At 38.1% G+C, this 21,434-nt stretch overlaps 1 protein-coding gene across 5 annotated transcripts in view; it reads left to right on the top strand.

Moving 5' to 3' along the window:
• Positions 1-21,434, top strand: part of LOC123513302 — a 197,478-nt gene that overhangs the window by 8,089 nt on the left and 167,955 nt on the right. For all 5 annotated transcript variants that reach the window (XM_045270394.1, XM_045270393.1, XM_045270391.1 and 2 more), the window contains exons 2-3: positions 11,997-13,124; positions 14,011-14,162. In XM_045270394.1, coding sequence (XP_045126329.1) covers positions 11,997-13,124; positions 14,011-14,162 — 1,280 coding nt within the window. The remainder of the gene's footprint in view (positions 1-11,996; positions 13,125-14,010; positions 14,163-21,434) is intronic.

The raw sequence follows: 21,434 nt of genomic DNA, 5'->3' as shown, positions 1-21,434 counted from the left end.
TTTTACTACCATACTCGTCTGTTATACCAGTCAATAATTTAATGAGTCTTCCTTGTATCTGGCCTTGAAGATTGGGATATTATCTGCCCATTTCCAGTCCTTGGGTAAAGTTCCTTCCAAAAAGGTGGTGCCGATGATATTATGAATCACCTTAGCTAGCTGTGAGCTGCATTCTTTTAAAACCCAATTGGATATCCTATTAACCCCTTCGCGCCGGATGTTAAAAAAGCCCGCCTGTATGATATACGGGTGGTAGTGCAAGCTTGTCATACTTGTCGTCTTTGTGTATTATACTGCTATTTTTTTGTCACTATATCGCCTTCGAGGAGGAAAGTGGACGCTTCTCTCTTTGGATAAAAAGAGAGAGAGAGAGAGAGAGAGATTAGAAGATTTGTTGTTTTGTTTTGTGTGTGTGTGTGTGTGTGTGTGTGTGTATTTACCTAATTGTATTTACCTAATTGTAACATACGGGAAAAGAGCTATGCTCGTGCTGTCCCGTCTCCATATCTATTAATGTCCAGCTTTTTCTTAAAATCATGAATATTCCTTGCGTTGACCACTTCCACGTCTAAACTATTCCATGCTTCCACCCTTCTATGAGGAAAGCTATATTTTTTCACATCTCTCCTATAAGTGGCCATTTTAGTTTTTCCCATGCCCTCTCGACACTCTTTCATTCCACATACACAGATCTTCCCTATCCATTTTTCCATGCCAATCATCACTCTGTATATTGCTATCAGGTCTCCCTTTCTCTTCTGTTTTCCAGGGTCGGAAGTTGCATTCTTTTCAGTCTGTCTTCATAAGTCAAATCTCTTAAGTCAGGCACCATTTTGTTGCAGCCCTCTGTACTTTCTCTAGTTTCCTTATGTGTTTCTTTAAGTTTGGAGCCCACTGTATTGTTGCATATTCAAGCCTCGGTCTTATCATTGCAGTAATTATTTTCTTCATCATTTCTTCATCTAAATATCTGACGCCACTCTTATGTTCCTCAATAAGTTCAATACTTCTCCAATTATTTTGTTTATATGTCTCTCTGGCGATAGGTCATTGGTAATTGTCACCCCAAGGTCTTTTTCTTCATGACTGGTTTTATGTCTTCATTTCCTATCTTGTACATACTCCTGATTCTTCTTTCACTCTTGCCAAACTCTATTTTCTTGCATTTTGTCTTGTTGAACTCCATTTGCCATGTACAGCTCCATTTCCATATTCTGTCCAAGTCTTCCTGGAGTAGTTCGCAATCTTTGTCACATCTCACTTTTCTTAACAATTTTGCATCGTCTGCAAATAGGCTCACATAACTGGACACCCCATCCACCATGTCATTTATGTAGACCGCAAACATTACTGGTGCCAACACTGATCCCTGTGGGAGCAACTGGCAGAAAAAGTTTGTGAAGTAATTGATGCCTCATTAAGGGAAGGTGTAGTGCCCCAAGACTGGAAAAGAGCTAACATTGTCCCAATTTATAAATCAGGTAACAAGAGAGACCCATTGAACTATAGACGAGTGTCACTTACAAGTGTGGTAGCTAAGATGTGTGAGAGGGTGGTGAAGAATAGATGGACAGACTTCTTGGAGAAAAATGACATACTTTGTGAGTGTCAATTTGGTTTTAGAAAAGGGCGTTCATGCACGACAAACCTGATATGTTACTATTCGAGGGTGATAGATGTAATACAGGAAAGAGATGGTTGGGCTGATGGAATATATCTGGATTTAAAAAAGGCCTTTGATAAGGTACCACACCGGAGACTGATCTGGAAACTTGAAATGGTAGGAGGAGTGCATGGCAGTTTACTAAAATGGATGGAAGACTTTTGGTAGGAAGAGAAATGAGAACAATAATTAAGGACAGACCATCAGAATGGGGCTTGGTGGAGAGTGGAGTTCCACAGGGATCAGTGTTGGCACCAGTAATGTTTGCGGTCTACATAAATGACATGGTGGATGGGGTGTCCAGTTATGTGAGCCTATTTGCAGGCGATGCAAAATTGTTAAGAAAAGTGAGATGTGACAAAGATTGCGAACTACTCCAGGAAGACTTGGACAGAATATGGAAATGGAGCTGTACATGGCAAATGGAGTTCAACACGACAAAATGCAAGAAATTAGAGTTTGGCAAGAGTGAAAGAAGAATCAGGAGTATGTACAAGATAGGAAATGAAGACATAAAACCAGTCATGAAGAAAAAGACCTTGGGGTGACAATTACCAATGACCTATCGCCAGAGAGACATATAAACAAAATAATTGGAGAAGTATTGAACTTATTGAGGAACATAAGAGTGGCGTTCGTATATTTAGATGAAGAAATGATGAAGAAAATAATTACTGCAATGATAAGACCGAGGCTTGAATATGCAACAATACAGTGGGCTCGAACTTAAAGAAACACATAAGGAAACTAGAGAAAGTACAGAGGGCTGCAACAAAAATGGTGCCTGACTTAAGAGATTTGACTTATGAAGACAGACTGAACAGAATGCAACTTCCAACCCTGGAAAACAGAAGAGAAAGGGAGACCTGATAGCAATATACAGAGTGATGATTGGCATGGAAAAATGGATAGGGAAGATCTGTGTATGTGGAATGAAAGAATGTCGAGAGGGCATGGGAAAAAACTAAAAATGGCCACTTATAGGAGAGATGTGAAAAAATATAGCTTCCCTCATAGAAGGGTGGAAGCATGGAATAGTTTAGACGTGGAAGTGGTCAACGCAAGGAATATTCATGATTTTAAGAAAAAGCTGGACATTAGTAGATATGGAGACGGGACAGTACGAGCATAGCTCCTTTCCCATATGTTACAATTAGGTAAATACAATTAGGTAAATACACACACACAAAAACAACAAGTTTTCTAATCTCTCTCTCTCTCTCTCTCTCTCTCTCTCTCTCTCTCTCTCTCTCTCTCTCTCTCTCTCTCTCTCTCTCTCTCTCTCTCTCTCTCTCTCTCTCTCTCTCTCTCTCTCTCTCTCTCTCTCTCTCTCTTTTCTCCTAAGAGAGAAGCGTCCACTTTCCTCTTCGAAGGCGATATAGTGACTAAAAAATAGCAGCATAATACACAAAGACGACAAGTATGACAAGCTTGCACGAGTTTCCCGTGCTTGGGCGCACGGCACTACCAACCGTATATCATACAGGCGGGCTTTTTTAACATCCGGCGCGAAGGGGTTAAGAAGGCTGGTGAGACCGTATCTTCCTTGCAAGCTAAAACAACCACCTGAACTCGTGACTCTACAATGAATAAAATGGAAAGCCTTGTGGAAATGTGGTACATAAGTTTTGTATGTGATACAATGATGCGCCCTTTGTTTACTTTCCACAGGTTGCCGGTTAGTGTCTTTCCCACTCCACTCTCCCTCCCTTCATAAATTTAAGATCATCAACATTATAAAGTTACGTACATACATACATTAGTGTACGTTATAATGACTTAAATTAAACTGCCTAAATGTTTAATTTCATAATTTTTACTTTCATTAAACCTTTCACTGTACTATGATGCACTCTCGCTTTGTTTACTCTAAATGGAAGTTCAAGTCAGGGGTTAAACTTGTTATAATCGCTTCGCTTAAGTAAGTTTCCCTTAATGAAGGGTTTTTTAGGAACGTAACCCCTTCGTTAAGCGGGGAATGCTTGTATACAGTAATCGTCTGTGTATCCGAATTATAGCATCCAAGGCTCTAGCGGATACACGAAATACCCAGATACACAGAATATCCTCTCCCAACCCCTTCTAAATTGAGAAAAAAATTAAAATGTACATAACACAAATGGGTAAGAAAACAATGAATGAAAGCACATCAAATGTATAATCTGGGACAAAAAATGGTGCATAACAGTACAAGGGGTGGTGGGATGTACAATCGCTCACAAAACTATCGGTGCATAGGGGTCCGATAGCTATGAACGTATTCAATCAGGTTTTCTGGGGAGGGTTGGTATGCCTGTATGTTGCTGGTTTGGAAGAATTGAACCGGCGGACTGTTGTTTCGAAACGTCAGGAGTGAGACTTACAGTATTAACTAAGTAAGATTTTTCATCATCTGTAGTAAAGGGCAGAAAGAAAAGAAAGGCGGAATTAAAGGTCAGAGAGAGAGAGAGAGAGAGAGAGAGAGAGAGAGAGAGAGTGTGTGGAGGGACAACTACGAGCATCAGGTCTACAAACATACGACAAGACGGACAGTGAAGTTTCAGTTAGCTTCTCCCCATGTTCCACAATGTTTCGACGAATTTTGCACCGATACTTTTGTGAGTGACTGTACACCCAACAGTAAAGGCAGCGTCACACTAGTACTTTTCCGTCAACTTTCTTTGTCGCATTTGTCAACTGTAAACAAACATGGCTGCCCCTTCACCCCCCCACCCAGCTGCTGCTATTTTTTTGTTACTATTTTTGGCATTTATTGCTCTTTATGAGAAACTTCAGACAGCTTTGTACACTCATAAACGACAGAGCAGCTCATCTTGGCCATTTGCTTCTTGGAAGCTCTGCCTTAGAGCATCTCACAGAGAAATGTAAACAAACTGAACCACTCTTCATTGCTAAGTTGGAACAATATATATATATATATATATATATATATATATATATATATATATATATATATATATATATATATATATATATATATATATATATATATATATATATATATATATATATATATATATATATATATATATATATATATATATATATATATATATATATATATATATATATATATATATATATATATATATATATATATATATATATATATATATATATATATATATATATATATATATATATATATATATATATATATATATATATATATATATATATATATATATATATATATATATATATATATATATATATATATATATATATATATATATATATATATATATATATATATATATATATATATATATATATATATATATATATATATATATATATATATATATATATATATATATATATATATATATATATATATATATATATATATATATATATATATATATATATATATATATATATATATATATATATATATATATATATATATATATATATATATATATATATATATATATATATATATATATATATATATATATATATATATATATATATATATATATATATATATATATATATATATATATATATATATATATATATATATATATATATATATATATATATATATATATATATATATATATATATATATATATATATATATATATATATATATATATATATATATATATATATATATATATATATATATATATATATATATATATATATATATATATATATATATATATATATATATATATATATATATATATATATATATATATATATATATATATATATATATATATATATATATATATATATATATATATATATATATATATATATATATAAAGTTCTAGTGTGACGCAGCCTTAAGTGCTGCCGCCTAGTGGGACTGGTGCCTGTCTGCGTAGAAGGTGAAGGAAGTCTAGGTGGGGTAAGTAAGGTAGTCGGGGGGGAGGTAGCTAGTGGCAATTAGGATGGGTCTGTCCGGTGTGTCTGTCTCTACTGCTAGAGTCTCAGATAAAAAAATCATCCTCGACTCTGTGGCGAAGTCAGCTCTTAACAGCAATGGCTACCCCATCATTTTGTGTGTTACTGATGTTCTGTTGATACACTCTAAAGCCTGGTATCTTAAGTTGTGTCTTGTCACTCAGTCCATGGCTGTTGATGAGAATGATATCGGGGTCATAGTGTATGTAGGTGTTCATTAACCCTTTGAGCACCAGGACGTATTTTCATATTGATTCTGCTTAATATATAGTGATTTTATACGACTTCAGAAACTTATGTGGGGATTGAAATAGTGAAGACTGGCCATTAATCTTCTGACCTCAATAGACCCTTCCTAATGTCAACAAAATCATCTAATCACATCCAAAAGTCAACGTAAAAATGCGTCCCAGTACTGAAGGGGTTAAGTCATACTTACGGTTTCCCCAAGAGAGAATATTGTGCTGGATTACGCGTAGTCTAGTCATTACTCACATGCAAGGGAATATCTACCCCGGAGTGCATCTCTTAAGATTTGCTTGGGGTCGTTCTTGGCTTGCTCGTAGTCCTTGGAGGAGGGAAGGATCCAAGAATGGAGGGAAGCTAGGTTGTCCTTCACATGGTCCAGAATGATCTGTTCTGCCTGTGGAGGGCTTGTATGGCTCAGGATTAGACTCTTGTTGCGGAGGAGTTGATTGAGTTCGGTGCCGGTGGTAGGGAGCTTCCTCCTTTTTGGGTGTTTGGCAAGAAACCCAAATCTTACCTCCTTGGTCTCATGAGAGTCCTCCTCGGACTCAGAGTCATCCGTCTCTCCTATGCTGGAAGAGGGAGATGGGGAAGGGGCCATAGGGTGCTTCAATGAGAGAGGAGGCAGAGCTGGCAGATGCAAGTTTTGGTGGGGAGGAGGCACCTTGCATTGACGTTATGGCCTTGCCTATCCCCTCAGACACAGCCTGGAAGATTTCCTCAGGGACACGGAGTGGCGATGGGGTTGGCAGCTTAACGTCCGGTAGACCATTCTCAGCTAGGCTCATTGAGAGGGTCTTCTGGAAGCTGCCAGGATGAGAGGCATTGATTATGCGGGCATGTATGAGGCACATGAGCCTGGCCAGTGCCTTAGAGGGGTCGGTCACGACGGGGTCAGCAGTTGGGGAGGCTTGTTGGGTGGCTTGCGCGAAGGAGACGTTGGGCCTGACCCGAGCCTGTCGTGTGGCCTCCTCCTTCTTCTTGAGGGCCTCTTTGCGGACGGGACACCACATGGCCGTGGCACTGTGGTCCCCACCACAGTTGAGGCACTTCTTTGTAAAGGTTGTGCAGTTTCTATATGAGTGCTCCTCGCTGCTGCACTCAGAGCATCTCATATAGCCTGCTGGATGAGGGCAGCTACTGGTTGGGTGTTTCTCCACCACATTGTACCTGTTGCAGGTGACAAGTGGGATGAAGACCTCCTGCCTCATCTGGTGTCCTGGAACGTGGATCTGGAAGAGGTTGAGCCCTTCCAGAAGCGCATTCCTCGCCATTTGAGCATCTGTGAAGGTGATTTTGGCAGTAAAGGAACGGGGGAATTTAAACACACACTCTGCTTTAGCCCACTTGTGCTGGGCTCCCACCTCTGCGGCAATCTCCTCCGCTGAGTGCCCATAGACTAGCTCATCTAGCCCCATGCAGATTACAGTGCGCTAAGCATGTAATCCTGGAGGAACCATGGGCGTGAATCCCTACGCGGCCAGTCGAGTAGGGATGCCATGCTGGAAGATGGTGTCAGCATCCTCATCCGTCAGGGTAACGATAATGATAACATCCCTGGCTGGAATGGGTCTGGTGGCTTTCACATGGGGTGATAATATGTTCATCAATTTTACCCGCACCCCAATATCCATGGGGTGGGGATGATTAATTCTGACTCAGCACATAGTGCCTGTCAGCACATGTTGGCAGAGTTAAAACCTGCCTTACACTAACAATGCACTGTCTGTCACATCACTTGGCTTCCTTTTCCTTGGAAACCCGCACCACAGAATGATGACACAGTGCGTGGCACTGAAAGGTTTCAACTACACTTCACTTTACTGCACCTCGCTTATACAAAACACTTCACTTATAAAACCACAGAAAACAAAACACTGCACTGCACTAACACAACACTGAAAGGTTTGCACTACACAACACTTCACTGCACTTCACTTGCACCACACACTTCACTTGTGGATGGATAACACTAAACACAAGCACTACACTTTATGGAACACTGCACACTTCCGCTGGACTGGGTATAGAATCCTTCAGTGAACGATCCTTATATTACACAAACACTGCACTTCACATAACACTGTACACTTCGCTGCACTGGGTATAGATCCCTTCACTGCACAACACAACACAATATTCCACATATGAAGCACTTCCAAGTAAAAAAAAAAACACAACACGCACTACTCGTCGGTGAGAGGCTGGATGCTGCGTGAGGGAGCGGGGAAGCCAGCGAGTGTGGCGGAAAGCCACCACTTGGCTGATAGCAGGAGCTCTCAGCCGGTGAGTAGAGCGCAGAGACCTTGCCTCCACAAGCCCTCGCTAGCGAGTGAAGAGTGCAGGGCTGGAAGTGGGACGGGGCCGCCTGGTCGCTGATTGGCTGGAGGCAGATCCTCCCGGCCACAGTAGCAGAAGCAGAGATCCTCCACTATGTCTAGCTTGAGAGTGAGAAATGCGGGCCTGGAAGCGGGGCGGGCCAGCTGACTGCTGATTAGCTTAGGGACCGATCTCATTGGTGTGGAAGTAAACAGAGCCAAAGCAGACACTGTCTCTTCTGATTCGTTCATATCAGCGGATATTAAACTTAATTTCAAGGCTAATTTTATGATAGGACACCACTGAACCTAGTGTGATCCCACCATCAAGTTACCCATAAAGTCTCCATGATGAAAATGAGAGCAGCGATCCTGATGTCCATTCTCTCTCTGTTGTTTGCCGTGTGTGTGTGTGTGTGTGTGTATTTACCTAGTTGTATTGTACAGGGTTTGAGTGGGGCTCTTAGTGTCCTGTCTCCATATCTCCATTTATCTAGTTTTTCTTCAAAGTTATGCACACTATGTGCTGTAACAATTCCATTATCCAGTGCATTCCATTTTTTCACCGTTCTGTGTGGAAAACTATTTTCCAATATCCTTCACACACTGAAGGGAAAGTTCCACTAGAGTAGAAGAGAGCCAATGTAATACCGATATTTAAATGAGGAAAGGCAACTGAACCACTAAACTACAGACCAGTGTCACTTACAAGCATCATAGGGAAGTTATGTGAAATAATTATCAAAGAAAAATTGGGTTAAATTTGTAGAAGAGGAGCAAGTCATATCGAACAGACAATTTGGGTTCAGGACAGGGCAGGGCGGTCATGTGTATCAAAATGATTAAGTTTCTACTCGAGAGTTATTGCAGGACTTGAAAACAGAGATGGATGGGTAGACACAGTATACCTGGACATTAAAAAGGTTTTTGATAAAGTCCCGCACAGAAGACTTCTTTGGAAACTAGAGTACATAGGAGGACTGTGTGGAACCTTGCTCGAATGGACAAGAGATTATTTGAAGGATAGGGAAATGAGAACTGTGATCAGAGATAAATACTCATCTTAGGGTAAACTTAACTAGTGGAGTGCCACAAGGATCATTGTTAGCCGCCATTATGTTTCAAGTTTATGTAAACGACATTCACATTGCGATAAACAGTTATATAAATTTATTCACTGATGATGCAAAATTGCTAAGAGTTATCAAAACCAGAGAGGACTGTCTGCTGTTGCAGGAAGATTTAAACAAGATCTATGAATGGAGCAAGAAGTGGAAATTGGAGTTTAATACCAAGAAATGCCACATAATGGAACTAGGAAAGAGTAAGAGAAGACCAGTATGGAATTATTTGATGGGAGAGGAGCAAATAATGAAGACTAAAGAGGAAAAAGATCTTGGGAGTGATCATACAAGAAAATCTGAGCCCTGATAAACACATAAGTAAGATATTTGGACTATCATATAAGATGTTGACTAATACAAGAGTGGCAATTCATTACATGGATAAAGATATGATGAAAAAAATCATCACAAGCATGATACGCCCAAGACAGCAGTGGTATGGTCTCCGAACTCTAAAAAGGATATAAGAAAATTGGTAAGGATACAGAAGATTGCTACAAAGATGGTGCCACAATTAAAGGACCTCACATATGAAGAATGACTGAAGGAAATGGGACTGCCAACCTTATGTATAAGATAGTAAATGATATTGAAAAGATAGACAAAGAAGACCTGGTGCTGTTGGCGGAAGAAGATGGAAGGACAAGAGGACATGAGAAGATCAGGATGAGGCAGTGTGTGAAGGATATTGGAAAATACAGTTTTCCACACAGAAGTGGGGTTTTATTGTACAGTAGCATTTATTTGGTCATTGCGCTGTTATGCTATAGTATTAAGGCAAAGATCCTTCTAACCTTGGGGATGGGGCTTCACATATGGACACACTACTGTGAGAATAATTACAAAAATTATCTATACCTGTCTTAATTTTATTTTTTTATTCTAGATTTCATTTTATTTATGTAACGTGTTTTATTAGTTTAGGCAATAACTCTATTTACATATGATATTTCATGATTGTTTATGGTTTTGAATGAACACATATAAAGATTACACCTTTTATGAATTATATCACTTAACAGGTGCCAATATAATCCTATGTTGACTAGGTTTTCACTGTAGCAGCATTTGTTTGTTTACTACACCACCACACTATACCATTAAGACAATGTCCCCTCCAATCTCAGGGAGGGAAGGTAACACATGGGCATACTGCAGTTAGATAAAAAAAAAAAAAAGTTTATTTTAATATTATTGCTTCATGTTACTGTTTATCTTATTTATGTAATGTGTGTTTTATTGATTTAAGCAATAACTATATACTTATGATATTTCATGATTTTTGTGTTTGAGGGGGCACATACAAAGATATACAACAATACAGTGAGAGAGTTAGTATAAGAATTATTTCTACAGTAAGACCCCGCATTTGGTGAATTAATCAGTCTGGCGAAACTACTGCGAAATGCGAGTTTCACCAAGCACAAGTGCTTTATACCATGTAAATTGCCTAAAAAATGTTTCAATCAGTCTTTGATCATTGCCAAAGTCCCTCTTTTAACCCCAAAAATACCATCTTTCGAGCTGAAATAAAATCTTTTGCCTTCACATATTAGAATACATGTACAAAACAGACCAATAAACAATAAATAAAGCTAATAAGACATGATATAGAGGATGTAACTCCCATTTTTCCACTTGTTTCCCTCATCCACTTTTGTCCTTACTACCACCACCATTCTTTACCCCTACCAGTATCACCTGTTGTGCTGGTAGAGGCCATGTTGTCGGTAAATCACCAGAATTCATTCCTACGCTGCCAGAACAGAGGGTAGAACAAACAAAATGGCTGAAGGGGACTCTCACATTGCATTCTGATAGGTTTAGAGAGAGGTCTGAGATCACTGGAGAGCCGTGTGGTTCGCCGTGTGGCCGCCAAGTTTGAATTAAAATCGCCAAGCGTGCACTTAGTGGTCTGTGGCCACCTTACCACCAAAAGTGAATTTCGCCAAGCTGAGATTTGCCAAGTGTGGGAGCTTACTGTATTTATCTTTATTTCGTTGGTTTATTCTTGCATTTATTTAATATATTTAACATATGCATTAGAGAAACTCTCCTTTTCTTGTCAAATCCAAAGAATTTTCACATTCAGAGATGTGATGTTGCTAATACAAAAAATATGTTTTTACCAGGTATGAAAGATCCACCAGAATTAGAGGTATAGTACCTGTATGTCATCAGGTCCATCAGCCTTCCTTTTATTTAAGCTTTCCAATTCTTCTGATATCTTCTTTTTATTGGGGTGAATGTTTTCCTGTTTGTATGGTGTAGGTAGTGTCTTGTCATATATCTGACATGGCAATTAATTCCCTGTAAATACTGAATGAAAGATTCTGTTTGAAAGCTCAAAGATTTCTTCCATTTTACATAATTCATATTTTCACTGGCTATTACTTAGTCTCTTTTCCTTGACTTTGGTTTTACTTACATTATTATCTAGAGCTCATATTTGTTAGGATGATGACTCTGTATTACAGTACTGACATAAAAAAAAGTTACTGCTTTATATGGAAATTATCCCAAGTTATTATTTCAGGGAGTGATGACAGTAAGTATAGCAAAAAATGTCATGGATTTGATATTCCTTAATCATCATTTTAATGAAGAAATATAATTGCTAGATTATTTTTATAAGGTGTAATTTATTACTTTTGTTTTAGTAGGTGATTTGATATGACATGACATGTTCTTTACCTTTTTTTTTTTTTTTTTTTACAGATGTTGCGTAATAGAACAACTATTCTTTCTGAGCTTACCAGTCAACGATCAAGGGAGTCTTCTGGGGAAGACTTAACTATAGAGTGGTCAAGCAGTGATGAGGAAGTAATTCAGTCTATCTGTCCTCCTCCTGTAGCATATCAGATTGGAGTTGGCAGCTCCATGAATGATGACCAATATTCTGAAAAATGTAAAGATTCAATACAAAGTGGTTTTGATCAGGGCTTATTCTCCAGAGATCAAAAGGGACATATCAGTCTTCAAAAGCCAGATGATGAAAAATCACTAAGTACATGTTTTAATGAAGAGAAAAAATATAACTGTCAAGGCTTTCAAAGCTTCTTGCCTTCACTTAAACATCATGATTTAAGTAAACTGGAAAATGAGATGTATATTGGAAAATCTGAATCATTACTACCCATTAGTGGAAGATATGATGGAGCATTATCTTGCACAAATGCAAGTGATATCAATGTACTTGAACCTCAGTCACCAGTTCTTGGATCAGGAAGGGTTTGGGCTAGATCTTGTTCCCCAGTTCTTAGAAGAAAGGTTCAAATGAAAACTTCATTTGATGTACAAAAAAAAGAGTTAAATTTCAGCAATGCTTTATCTGTAAAAAGACGGATAAACAGTGATGATGTATCTTTTAATTTGGAATTAAGTGCAGCAGCAGCAGCAGCAAAAAAGAAAGAAAACATGAATGTAGACTCATACAATGGACACTCTCTTTACTCTAATATAAGAATGAGAGATTTTAATGTTCATGATACACAACTTGATAAATGTATCTTTCATTCCAACAGTGTTCAAAATAGAAAAACACAAAGCCCTGAAAAAATTCATTGCTCTTTTATAACACCTCGAGATTGTAAAGGGGGACATACATCTTCAGACTGCCTAGATGAAGTAATCCATTTTGGATCACATGGAAGACAAGATGATTCTATAACATTAGATGTTAACTTGAAGCCATTACTCAAGAATGATCTCAGTCTATCAGAAGAACATCTTGAGCTAGACATAGGTGAATGTACCTCTGAGAGCATTGCAGTAACAATGAAAGGAAGAGATGACCAACTGGACCATAACACAAAAGCATCTATGAATGATATAGATATATCTGAGGTAACTCTTCTTTACATTTGCATTGATTTTTATCAACTAAATTAAATTTACAACATCAAAAAGTGAGATTAATGCAAAATATCAAGTTTGATATGTTTCCAAACTAAGAGAACAAGATTATATTTTATGTTGTTGAATATTTCAATCCATTGAAACACTTCTTTCATATTACCAAGCACCTTATGTCCTATAAATGAATGTTACTTAAGGTGTTTTAGCTTGTTCTGGCTTGATAAATTTTGCAGTTTCTGGATCATTTTAGTAATTTTCTTTGCATAAAATCTTACCTTTGTATATCATTATAAAAAAAGAACAGAACTGTACAATATCATCTACAATAGGTGTAGGTTAATCAAAGATAAGTGTAACCTTAGAATATTAAATACAGGCTTAACATTAATGCTTTTACAAATAAAAAAAAATCTTACCTTGTTGTATGTCTTAGTGCATTGCTTTTGATATAGTACAAAAGAATACTATCATTCCCTTTTTTCTTTTTGGGTTTGGCTATGTTTGCATCCTCAAGTACAGTTATTTAAATATTTTTAGTCCTTTTTTATGTGAAAAGTCCTATAACTGATGTTACATTACATTTTTTTTGTTTTTTGCCCATTCATGCATTCTGTTTAAGCCCCTTTTTAATGCATAAGTATATTGGCTTGACCTGGTAATTCTTCCTACTTTTAATCAGATGCATTTATGAAAAGAAAACTGTTGTCATATCTCATTCACCAAAATATCGGGATCAAGCTTTGAAGGAAAAAATTTCCTTCATTATGAAAAGAAATCAATCTTAATATTTATTAGATATTAAAAACATCTGAGGTTGATAGTAATATACATTTAAAAGAAGACAAACATATCTTTATTTTTAAATTATTCATAGGAAAATGAATCTTCTGCTCCTGCTACTAGTTTGCTGGTGCTGGATAGTAACACACGATCTGGCTTTGATTGGGTGAAGCACCTTCAGACGCCTAAGAAATTGCTGAATGATGATGTTGATGGGATGGAGTCTACCAAAAAGAAATTATTGAAGTAAGTTTTCATAGTGAGACTACTAGAAATTTCATTAAGCATACATACACCTTTTTACATAGCACTAGGATCTTAGTAAGATTTAAATCTACTTTTGTGAACTCTGTTGATTATGAGCGAAGTAAAGTTTACTGTGGAGCTTGTTTAATTTTGAACAGTCTGGCCTGACCCTGTCTGACCTGACTCTGACACTGTTCAAATGCTAATATCTCCAGAACTACATTGCTGATTGTCACAAAATTAATACCATATGCAAGAACAACTCTATGTATTTTTTATTGTATAACTAAATCTTTTACTGGGTGAAATCAGTGAAAAAATTGCAAAAAGTAGGATATGAAAAAATTTCTCAAAATTACTCAAAACCAATTTTATTTAAACTCAAGAGGTGACATGTCACAATTTTGATAAAATGACTTGCATCAACTTTGAAGTTCCTCCTCCTCCTCCTCCTCCTCCTCCTCCTCCTCCTCCTCCTCCTCCTCCTCCTCCTCCTCCTCCTCCTCCTCCTCCTCCTCCTCCTCCTCCTCCTCCTCCTCCTCCTCCTCCTCCTCTGTACATGACCTAATTTACCTAACACTCTACCTATTTTAACCCCACTGTCTGTCATTTCTCTCCTCTTCCTGTCCCTTAGCATCACCCATCATCTCACCTCCATCACATCTCTTTTGGGCCTAACCTACCCTTCTCTCTCTTTGTTGGCGCATCACCCATCATCTCACCTCCATCATGTCTCTCCTGGGCCTAACCTAACCTTCTCTCTCTTTGTTGGCAGTCAACTCCATTTAAGTACCTTTGAAATCCCTCAAAATTTGCCCTCCTAAATTCAGATACTTTTCTATTGCTTTTGCTTTTAAAAATATCTTCCCATATTAGTTTGTACCTAATTTCCCAGTTATCTAGCTACCCACTAGTAACTACCTGCATAACTGCTTCCTCATTATTTGTCAGAATTAAGTTTGTAATATTATTCCCTATTGTAGATTCTGAGATTACCTATTTTTAATAAATATTCTGAATTACCTTTAGAAATTGTTCTCCCTCACTGTTGCTCACCATCAGACTCCAATCACCATTCGTAGAATCAATATCACTTACCATGTACTATTCCTAACTTTACTTGCTTGTTCTATTTATTTCCTGCCATAGTGAGGAATTTCTTTAATTTGTAGCATTTGGTGGTCTGTACAATAAACCCATTACAGTAAGCCCCCATACTTGGCGAATTAATTAGTCTGGCGAAACTACCGCCAAATGCGAATTTTGCCAAGCACGAGTTCTTTATACCATATAAATTGCCTAAAGAATACCTCAATCAGTCTTTGGTCATTGCCAAAATCTCTCTTTTGATCCCTAAAATACCATCTTTTGAGCTGAAATAAAATCTTTTGCCTTCACATATTAGAACACATGTACAAAATAGACATTTATGATGCTTTCCTCGTCTGTACTCCCGTTTTATCAACCAATTCCCTTGCCCACTTTCGTCCTTGTCACCACCACCATTGTCCTTAGCCCCACCGGTACCATCTGTTGCGCTGGTAGAGGCCATGTTGGCGGTAAATCGCCAGAATTCATTCCCACGCTAGCAGAACAGAGGGTAACACAAACAAAATGGCTGAAGGGGACTCTCACACTGCATTCTGATAGGTTTAGAGAGAGGTCTGACATCACAGGGGAGCCGCGTGATTCGCCGTGCAGTCACCAGGGGACCACCAAGTTTGAATTCAAATCACCAAGCGTGCACTCGGTGGTCTGTGACCACCCACCACCAAAAATTAATTTCGCCAAGCTGAGATTCGCCAAGTGCTGGGGCTTACTGTACTACTGATTTTGATCCTTTCTTGATACTTACCCATAAGGACTCTGTTTTTCCATCTATTTTAATTTTACTGTTAATACTGCTTTGTAATGTGTCCTTAACAACACAACACAACTGCCTGCTCTCTCTCTCTCTCTCTCTCTCTCTCTCTCTCTCTCTCTCTCTCTCTCTCTCTCTCTCTCTCTCTCTCTCTCTCTCTCTCTCTCTCTCTCTCTCTCTCACACTCAGAACCACTTGTTCACATTGCAGATTACTGCTTTTTATTGTCTGTGAGGGTGGCTATATGGCGAGTTTGCAGCAGCATAATACTCTATAGCAAAATTACATAAGGTGCTAAGGTGCAGGCCTGTGAGGTATCTCAGCACTGTAAACATTTCTATAGAGAATGCACCTTAATTTTTTATCTCAACAGCAACGTGTAACAAAATTTAGAAGGATTTCAGAAGTAATTTTGGAAACACTAGTTTATACAGAAAACAGAGAGAAAGAAAGGACAGAGACAGAGTAACATGGAGTGGCGTTAGAGAAAGAAGGAAAGCCTGTGATCTATGGGGAGGTGGCAATAGTATGGAGGTAGTCTACTGTGACTTTGACGATCCCTTGTCTTCCTCTCCTCCTTTGCCACCTCAGCAATGTCCATCAGGTAGTCATTAAATGCTTGTTGAAGATGCCACTGGCCCACATGGGAATTGGCCATTACACCAAATGGGAAGCTATTATTTTAATTAATCTATTCTTGGTAAGACAACTTTTTATTACTGTACACTTTTTGAATAATAATGATCTCTTTTATTTCAATATTAAGTGTTGAATAAAACGGATTGAATTATGAAAATAATTTTTCCATTATTTAAAGAGAATAAACTACCAAAAAAGGGAAGGAGTGTGTTTAAGTAATGGACAATTCACAGTAATGGACAACCCTTTACCCCCGAAGTGGCCATTATTGTGAGGCACCACTGCAAATATATATATATATATATATATATATATATATATATATATATATATATATATATATATATATGTATGTATGTATATATACAGTAAAGTCCCGGGTTACGTCGGTCTCGAGTTACGTCAAACTCGTAGTTACGTCAGTCCACTATAAGGCAATTTAAGATTAAAAAAATTGAAAATTTATAAATCGTAAAGTGCGGGATTTATTGTTATTGTTGGTGGTTACCCGTCACACCGCCCACCTCACGCTTGAATACAATAACACCCTGCCTCAGTTCCACCACACCGTCGCCCCTGGCAAGTGTTATCCTACTTTTGCGTTTACTGACTTAAGTTCTTAGTATCTTGCTCAATGGCACCAAAGAGAAAACTCCTTAGTGACAGCAGTGATGCTAAGAAAAGGAAAACCATTACGCTATAAGAAAAAGAGGACGTAATTAAAGACATGAGAAGGGAGGCAGCAGCTGTGTGTGAGGGAGTAAAGAAGAAAATGGGAAGCCCGTTACCATGACAACGGGGAGGTTGACGACCTTGAGGGTTCGTGCACCCATCACAACAATAACAACTCTGGAGCCTCACCTGGGCCACACGACACTCGCAGCTCACTTGCACCGTCTGCGCCTGTCTGTTGATCCCTATTGCCCTTTCCTATTGCATTTCCTGCCCCGCTGCCCACGCTTCTACTCCCACCGCACTGCACTACGCTCCCAGCTGTCTCCCCTGGGCATGACAACATTCGACCTGCCCACCCTCCTGGCGGCCTCAGAGCCACCCCTCTCAGCAACCTGCAGTCCTTCGTGTTTGTGGCCCTAATCAACAACAAAAACAAACTTGTGTTTCATATTCCTATGTAGTTGTAAATAATATAACAATATAATCTTTAACTTACCTGAATGACCATAAACAATGATTGATTGAAAACTCGATAATATGCTTTGAAATGTACGGAAACTTGAGTTACGTACAAAATCGACTTACGTCATGTTTCAGGAACGTAACTCTGACGTAAACCGAGACCTTACTGTATATATATACTGTGGTACCTTGGAGTATGAATGCTTTTGAGTACGAGCAACTTGGATTGTGAACAAAAAAATTGTGTTTTTATTTTGCATTGGAGGACGAACTTTGCTTTGGAGTGCGAACAATAACAAACGCGGTCAACAGATTGCACACAGCACTGCGCGATCAGCTGATTGCATGCTGGGGCACCACGCTGCCTCAGTGCCTCAGGAGTGTTGTTTGCAGTTGTTTGGTTGTTGTTTTGTAGTGCCTGGGATAATAATATTAAGTGTTTTTAGCTATTAAGATCATTGCCTAGTATAGCAGCACACATGGTCACGAGACATACAAACTGACATATGGAAGATTTTAGAAGATCAGAGGGGAAGAGAGAGTATCCAGCTCATGAATTAAAAGCCTTAATCCTTATAGCTCATCAGGCACAATTGTGGCTCTTACGTTAAAGCCTTTCAGGCATGATCTTGGCACTTTTCAGAATTTCCTCCTTTATGCCACACAGTTTGTTTATGCATGAGGCTATCTGTCTTATATCAAGGCCTGTCATTGGCCCATTGTTTTCAAGATGGTGGACACTTAACCAATCATGTATTAGCTTTTACAAGGATATGTTTGTGTAGGTGTGAGGGTGCCAAGCGTGAGGATGGTGAGAGCACTTATGTCAGTATGCTGTATTTTATAATTTTTTATGTATTTCTTGGTGAGATATAAGATATACATGTATTTCCATGGATAAGTAAGCAGTTCAGAAACATATTATGATGCATGACAATATTGGAATTGTTATTGGTTTAGATAAGAGTGCATAGTTCTGGCTTGATGGAGTCAGCTGAGGAGGATGTGTTGACGCTGGGTCATGGTCAAGACGGCCCCTGACCACGATGCCCCTTCCCCCCACTGTCCCCATGTTTACCACGACCACCCCACACTACAGACCACGGCAGCCTCAGTTTCTTTTTTACCCGTAAGATGACTTTGAATTATACTTGTTAATAGAGCATCTTATACTAAGACAGATTGTATTAATAAGTCAGTCGCTCCCCACTCCCCCATCCCTCCCCATCCTTCCTCACCCAATGATAGGTACTGTACCACATAGTACCGTACCGTGAGTGCGTACTTTTAATCACCGCAATAATGTTATCGTGTAATGTTTATCAGTAAATTGCATACTTGTTGATACAATCTGTCTTGAATGTAAGATTACAAAACACTATGAAAACATTTGGTATTTAGCTAAGTGGCACCTCCGGCTGCTGCACCAAGCCAGCAACAGTCGTTGTCACCTCATAAAAACACAATGGACTATCATGCACCTCTCAGAAATTTTAGAATCATCTTACGGGTAAACAAAACCTTAAAATGCATGTGTGTATATAAGATTTTCTGCTTAGAAATGCATGTTCTCTTACCTCTTTCATTATTTACAGAAAGTTGTGTTACACCCTTGATACGTATATGCACTATATGGGCAAGGTACAGTACACCGGTGTACCAATACGTTATGGTTTTTAATGCTCCATACTACAAAACACTATCTCAGGAACGCTGAGTTGCCATCTGCGGTTAACGTGTTAACATAATGAAAGAAATAAGAGGACAATAACCTAAAATCTGGTGTGGGGTTGTCATGGTAAACACGGGGTGGTCGGGGTTGGGGGCGGTTGGGGTCGGGGGCCGTCTTGACCAGGAAACGTTGACGCTTGTTTCTGACCGCGAAAAAGTTGAATTTTCTTATTACAATTTGCTTACTTCCCTTATTTATTTTCCATAATGAATACAGTATATCAAAGAAAAACTTATTGGCTTATATAAGAGTATGCGGTGCTGGCTTGATGGAGTCACATGAAGATGTGGTGACGCTTGTTTCTGACCACGAAAAGTTAAATTTTCATTATATTACATTTTGCTTACTTTCCTGCTTTTATTTTCCTATCTTTTATAGTTACAGCATAATAGTAGTATATATAGTAATAGTATTCAAAAGTAAGAAATTAGGTGGAAAATAGAATTTTTTTGGCCTTGGGAGGTGGTTTGGAACGAATTATAATTTCTTCCATAAGAATACATGTATTTTGATGCTTTGGAGTAAGAACGTTTTGGAGTAAGAACAAAATTTTGAACAAATTAAGTTCGTATTCCAAGGCACCACTGTATACAGGTAACTCGATTTACGCGATAGATGCATTCCAAGAGGCATCGTGTATATAAAAATTCGCATAAAACAAACATGTAATTCTCATAAGATAATAGAGGGATGTGGGATGTGGTCCAAAAAAATTCATACAAAATACTCTATTTATTTGGCTAAATAAACATGTTTTTATTATTTACCATTCTAAATACTAGAAGTGTATTTAAAGTAAAAGGAAAAGCAAGAAATGATAAGAGAAAGCAAAAAATAATAAGAGAAAACAACAAAACAAAGAATATATAAACACGACACTCACTGCGTCAGTGCCTTCACCACTCACACCACAGTGTCACCATCTCCCTCTGAGCTTTTCCATTTGGCTAAATCAACATTTTTATTATTTACCATTCTAAATACTAGAAGTGTGTTTAAAATAAAGGGAAAAGCAAGAAATAATAAGAGAAAGCAAAAAATAATAAGAGAAAACAACAATCCAAAGAATACGTAAACACAATACTCACTGCATCACTGCCTTCACCACTCACACCACAGTCAGTCACCATCTTCCCCTGAGCTTTACCACTTTATCAAAAATCCACTTTTCAAAAACAACCCCACATGCAGAAGAAGATGGAGGACGTTTTGGGCCATCTTGGTGAATTATAGGCAGATTGAAAAGATTCAGTCTGTACTCAGTGCTGTCAGACTGCAAATGAGGCATGAGAAGAGTGGAGCTCTCACCTATCGGCCAGCTGCGGAACTTTCTGGCGTGTAGTTTAAAATTGTGTCTGGTGCTCAGTTTGAAAATGTGGTTGGGCCAAATCACATATAAGCAAACTGATCGCGCAACTTAAATTAATTATAATATTTTTTCGGTCACATAATAACAAAAACACATAAATCAAACAAGCGTAAATCGAGTTACCTGTGTATATATATATATATATATATATATATATATATATATATATATATATATATATATATATATATATATATATATATATATATATATATATACACACACACACACACACACACACACACACACACACACACACACACACACACACACACACACACACAAAGATGTGTTGAGACTTGGAACAGTTTGAGTGAGGAAGTGGTATCAGCAAAGAGTGTACATAGTTTTAAAGAAAAATTGGATAAGTGTAGATATGGAGACGGGACCACACGAGCATAAAGCCCAGGCCCTGTAAAACTACAACTAGGTAAATGAGGAAGGCAAGAATAGACCATTAAAATTGAAATTAAAGTCTCGGGTGGCAGCAGAGGCCTTGTTGAGGAGGGCTTGGAAACTTAAGGACTCTGAGGA

Source organism: Portunus trituberculatus, chromosome 35 (genome assembly GCF_017591435.1).
Source record: "Portunus trituberculatus isolate SZX2019 chromosome 35, ASM1759143v1, whole genome shotgun sequence".
In the NCBI taxonomy this organism is placed as follows: Eukaryota; Metazoa; Arthropoda; class Malacostraca; order Decapoda; family Portunidae; genus Portunus; species Portunus trituberculatus.
The sequence above is the reverse complement of the archived record's forward strand: the minus strand, read 5'-3'. Positions and strand labels throughout refer to the sequence as shown.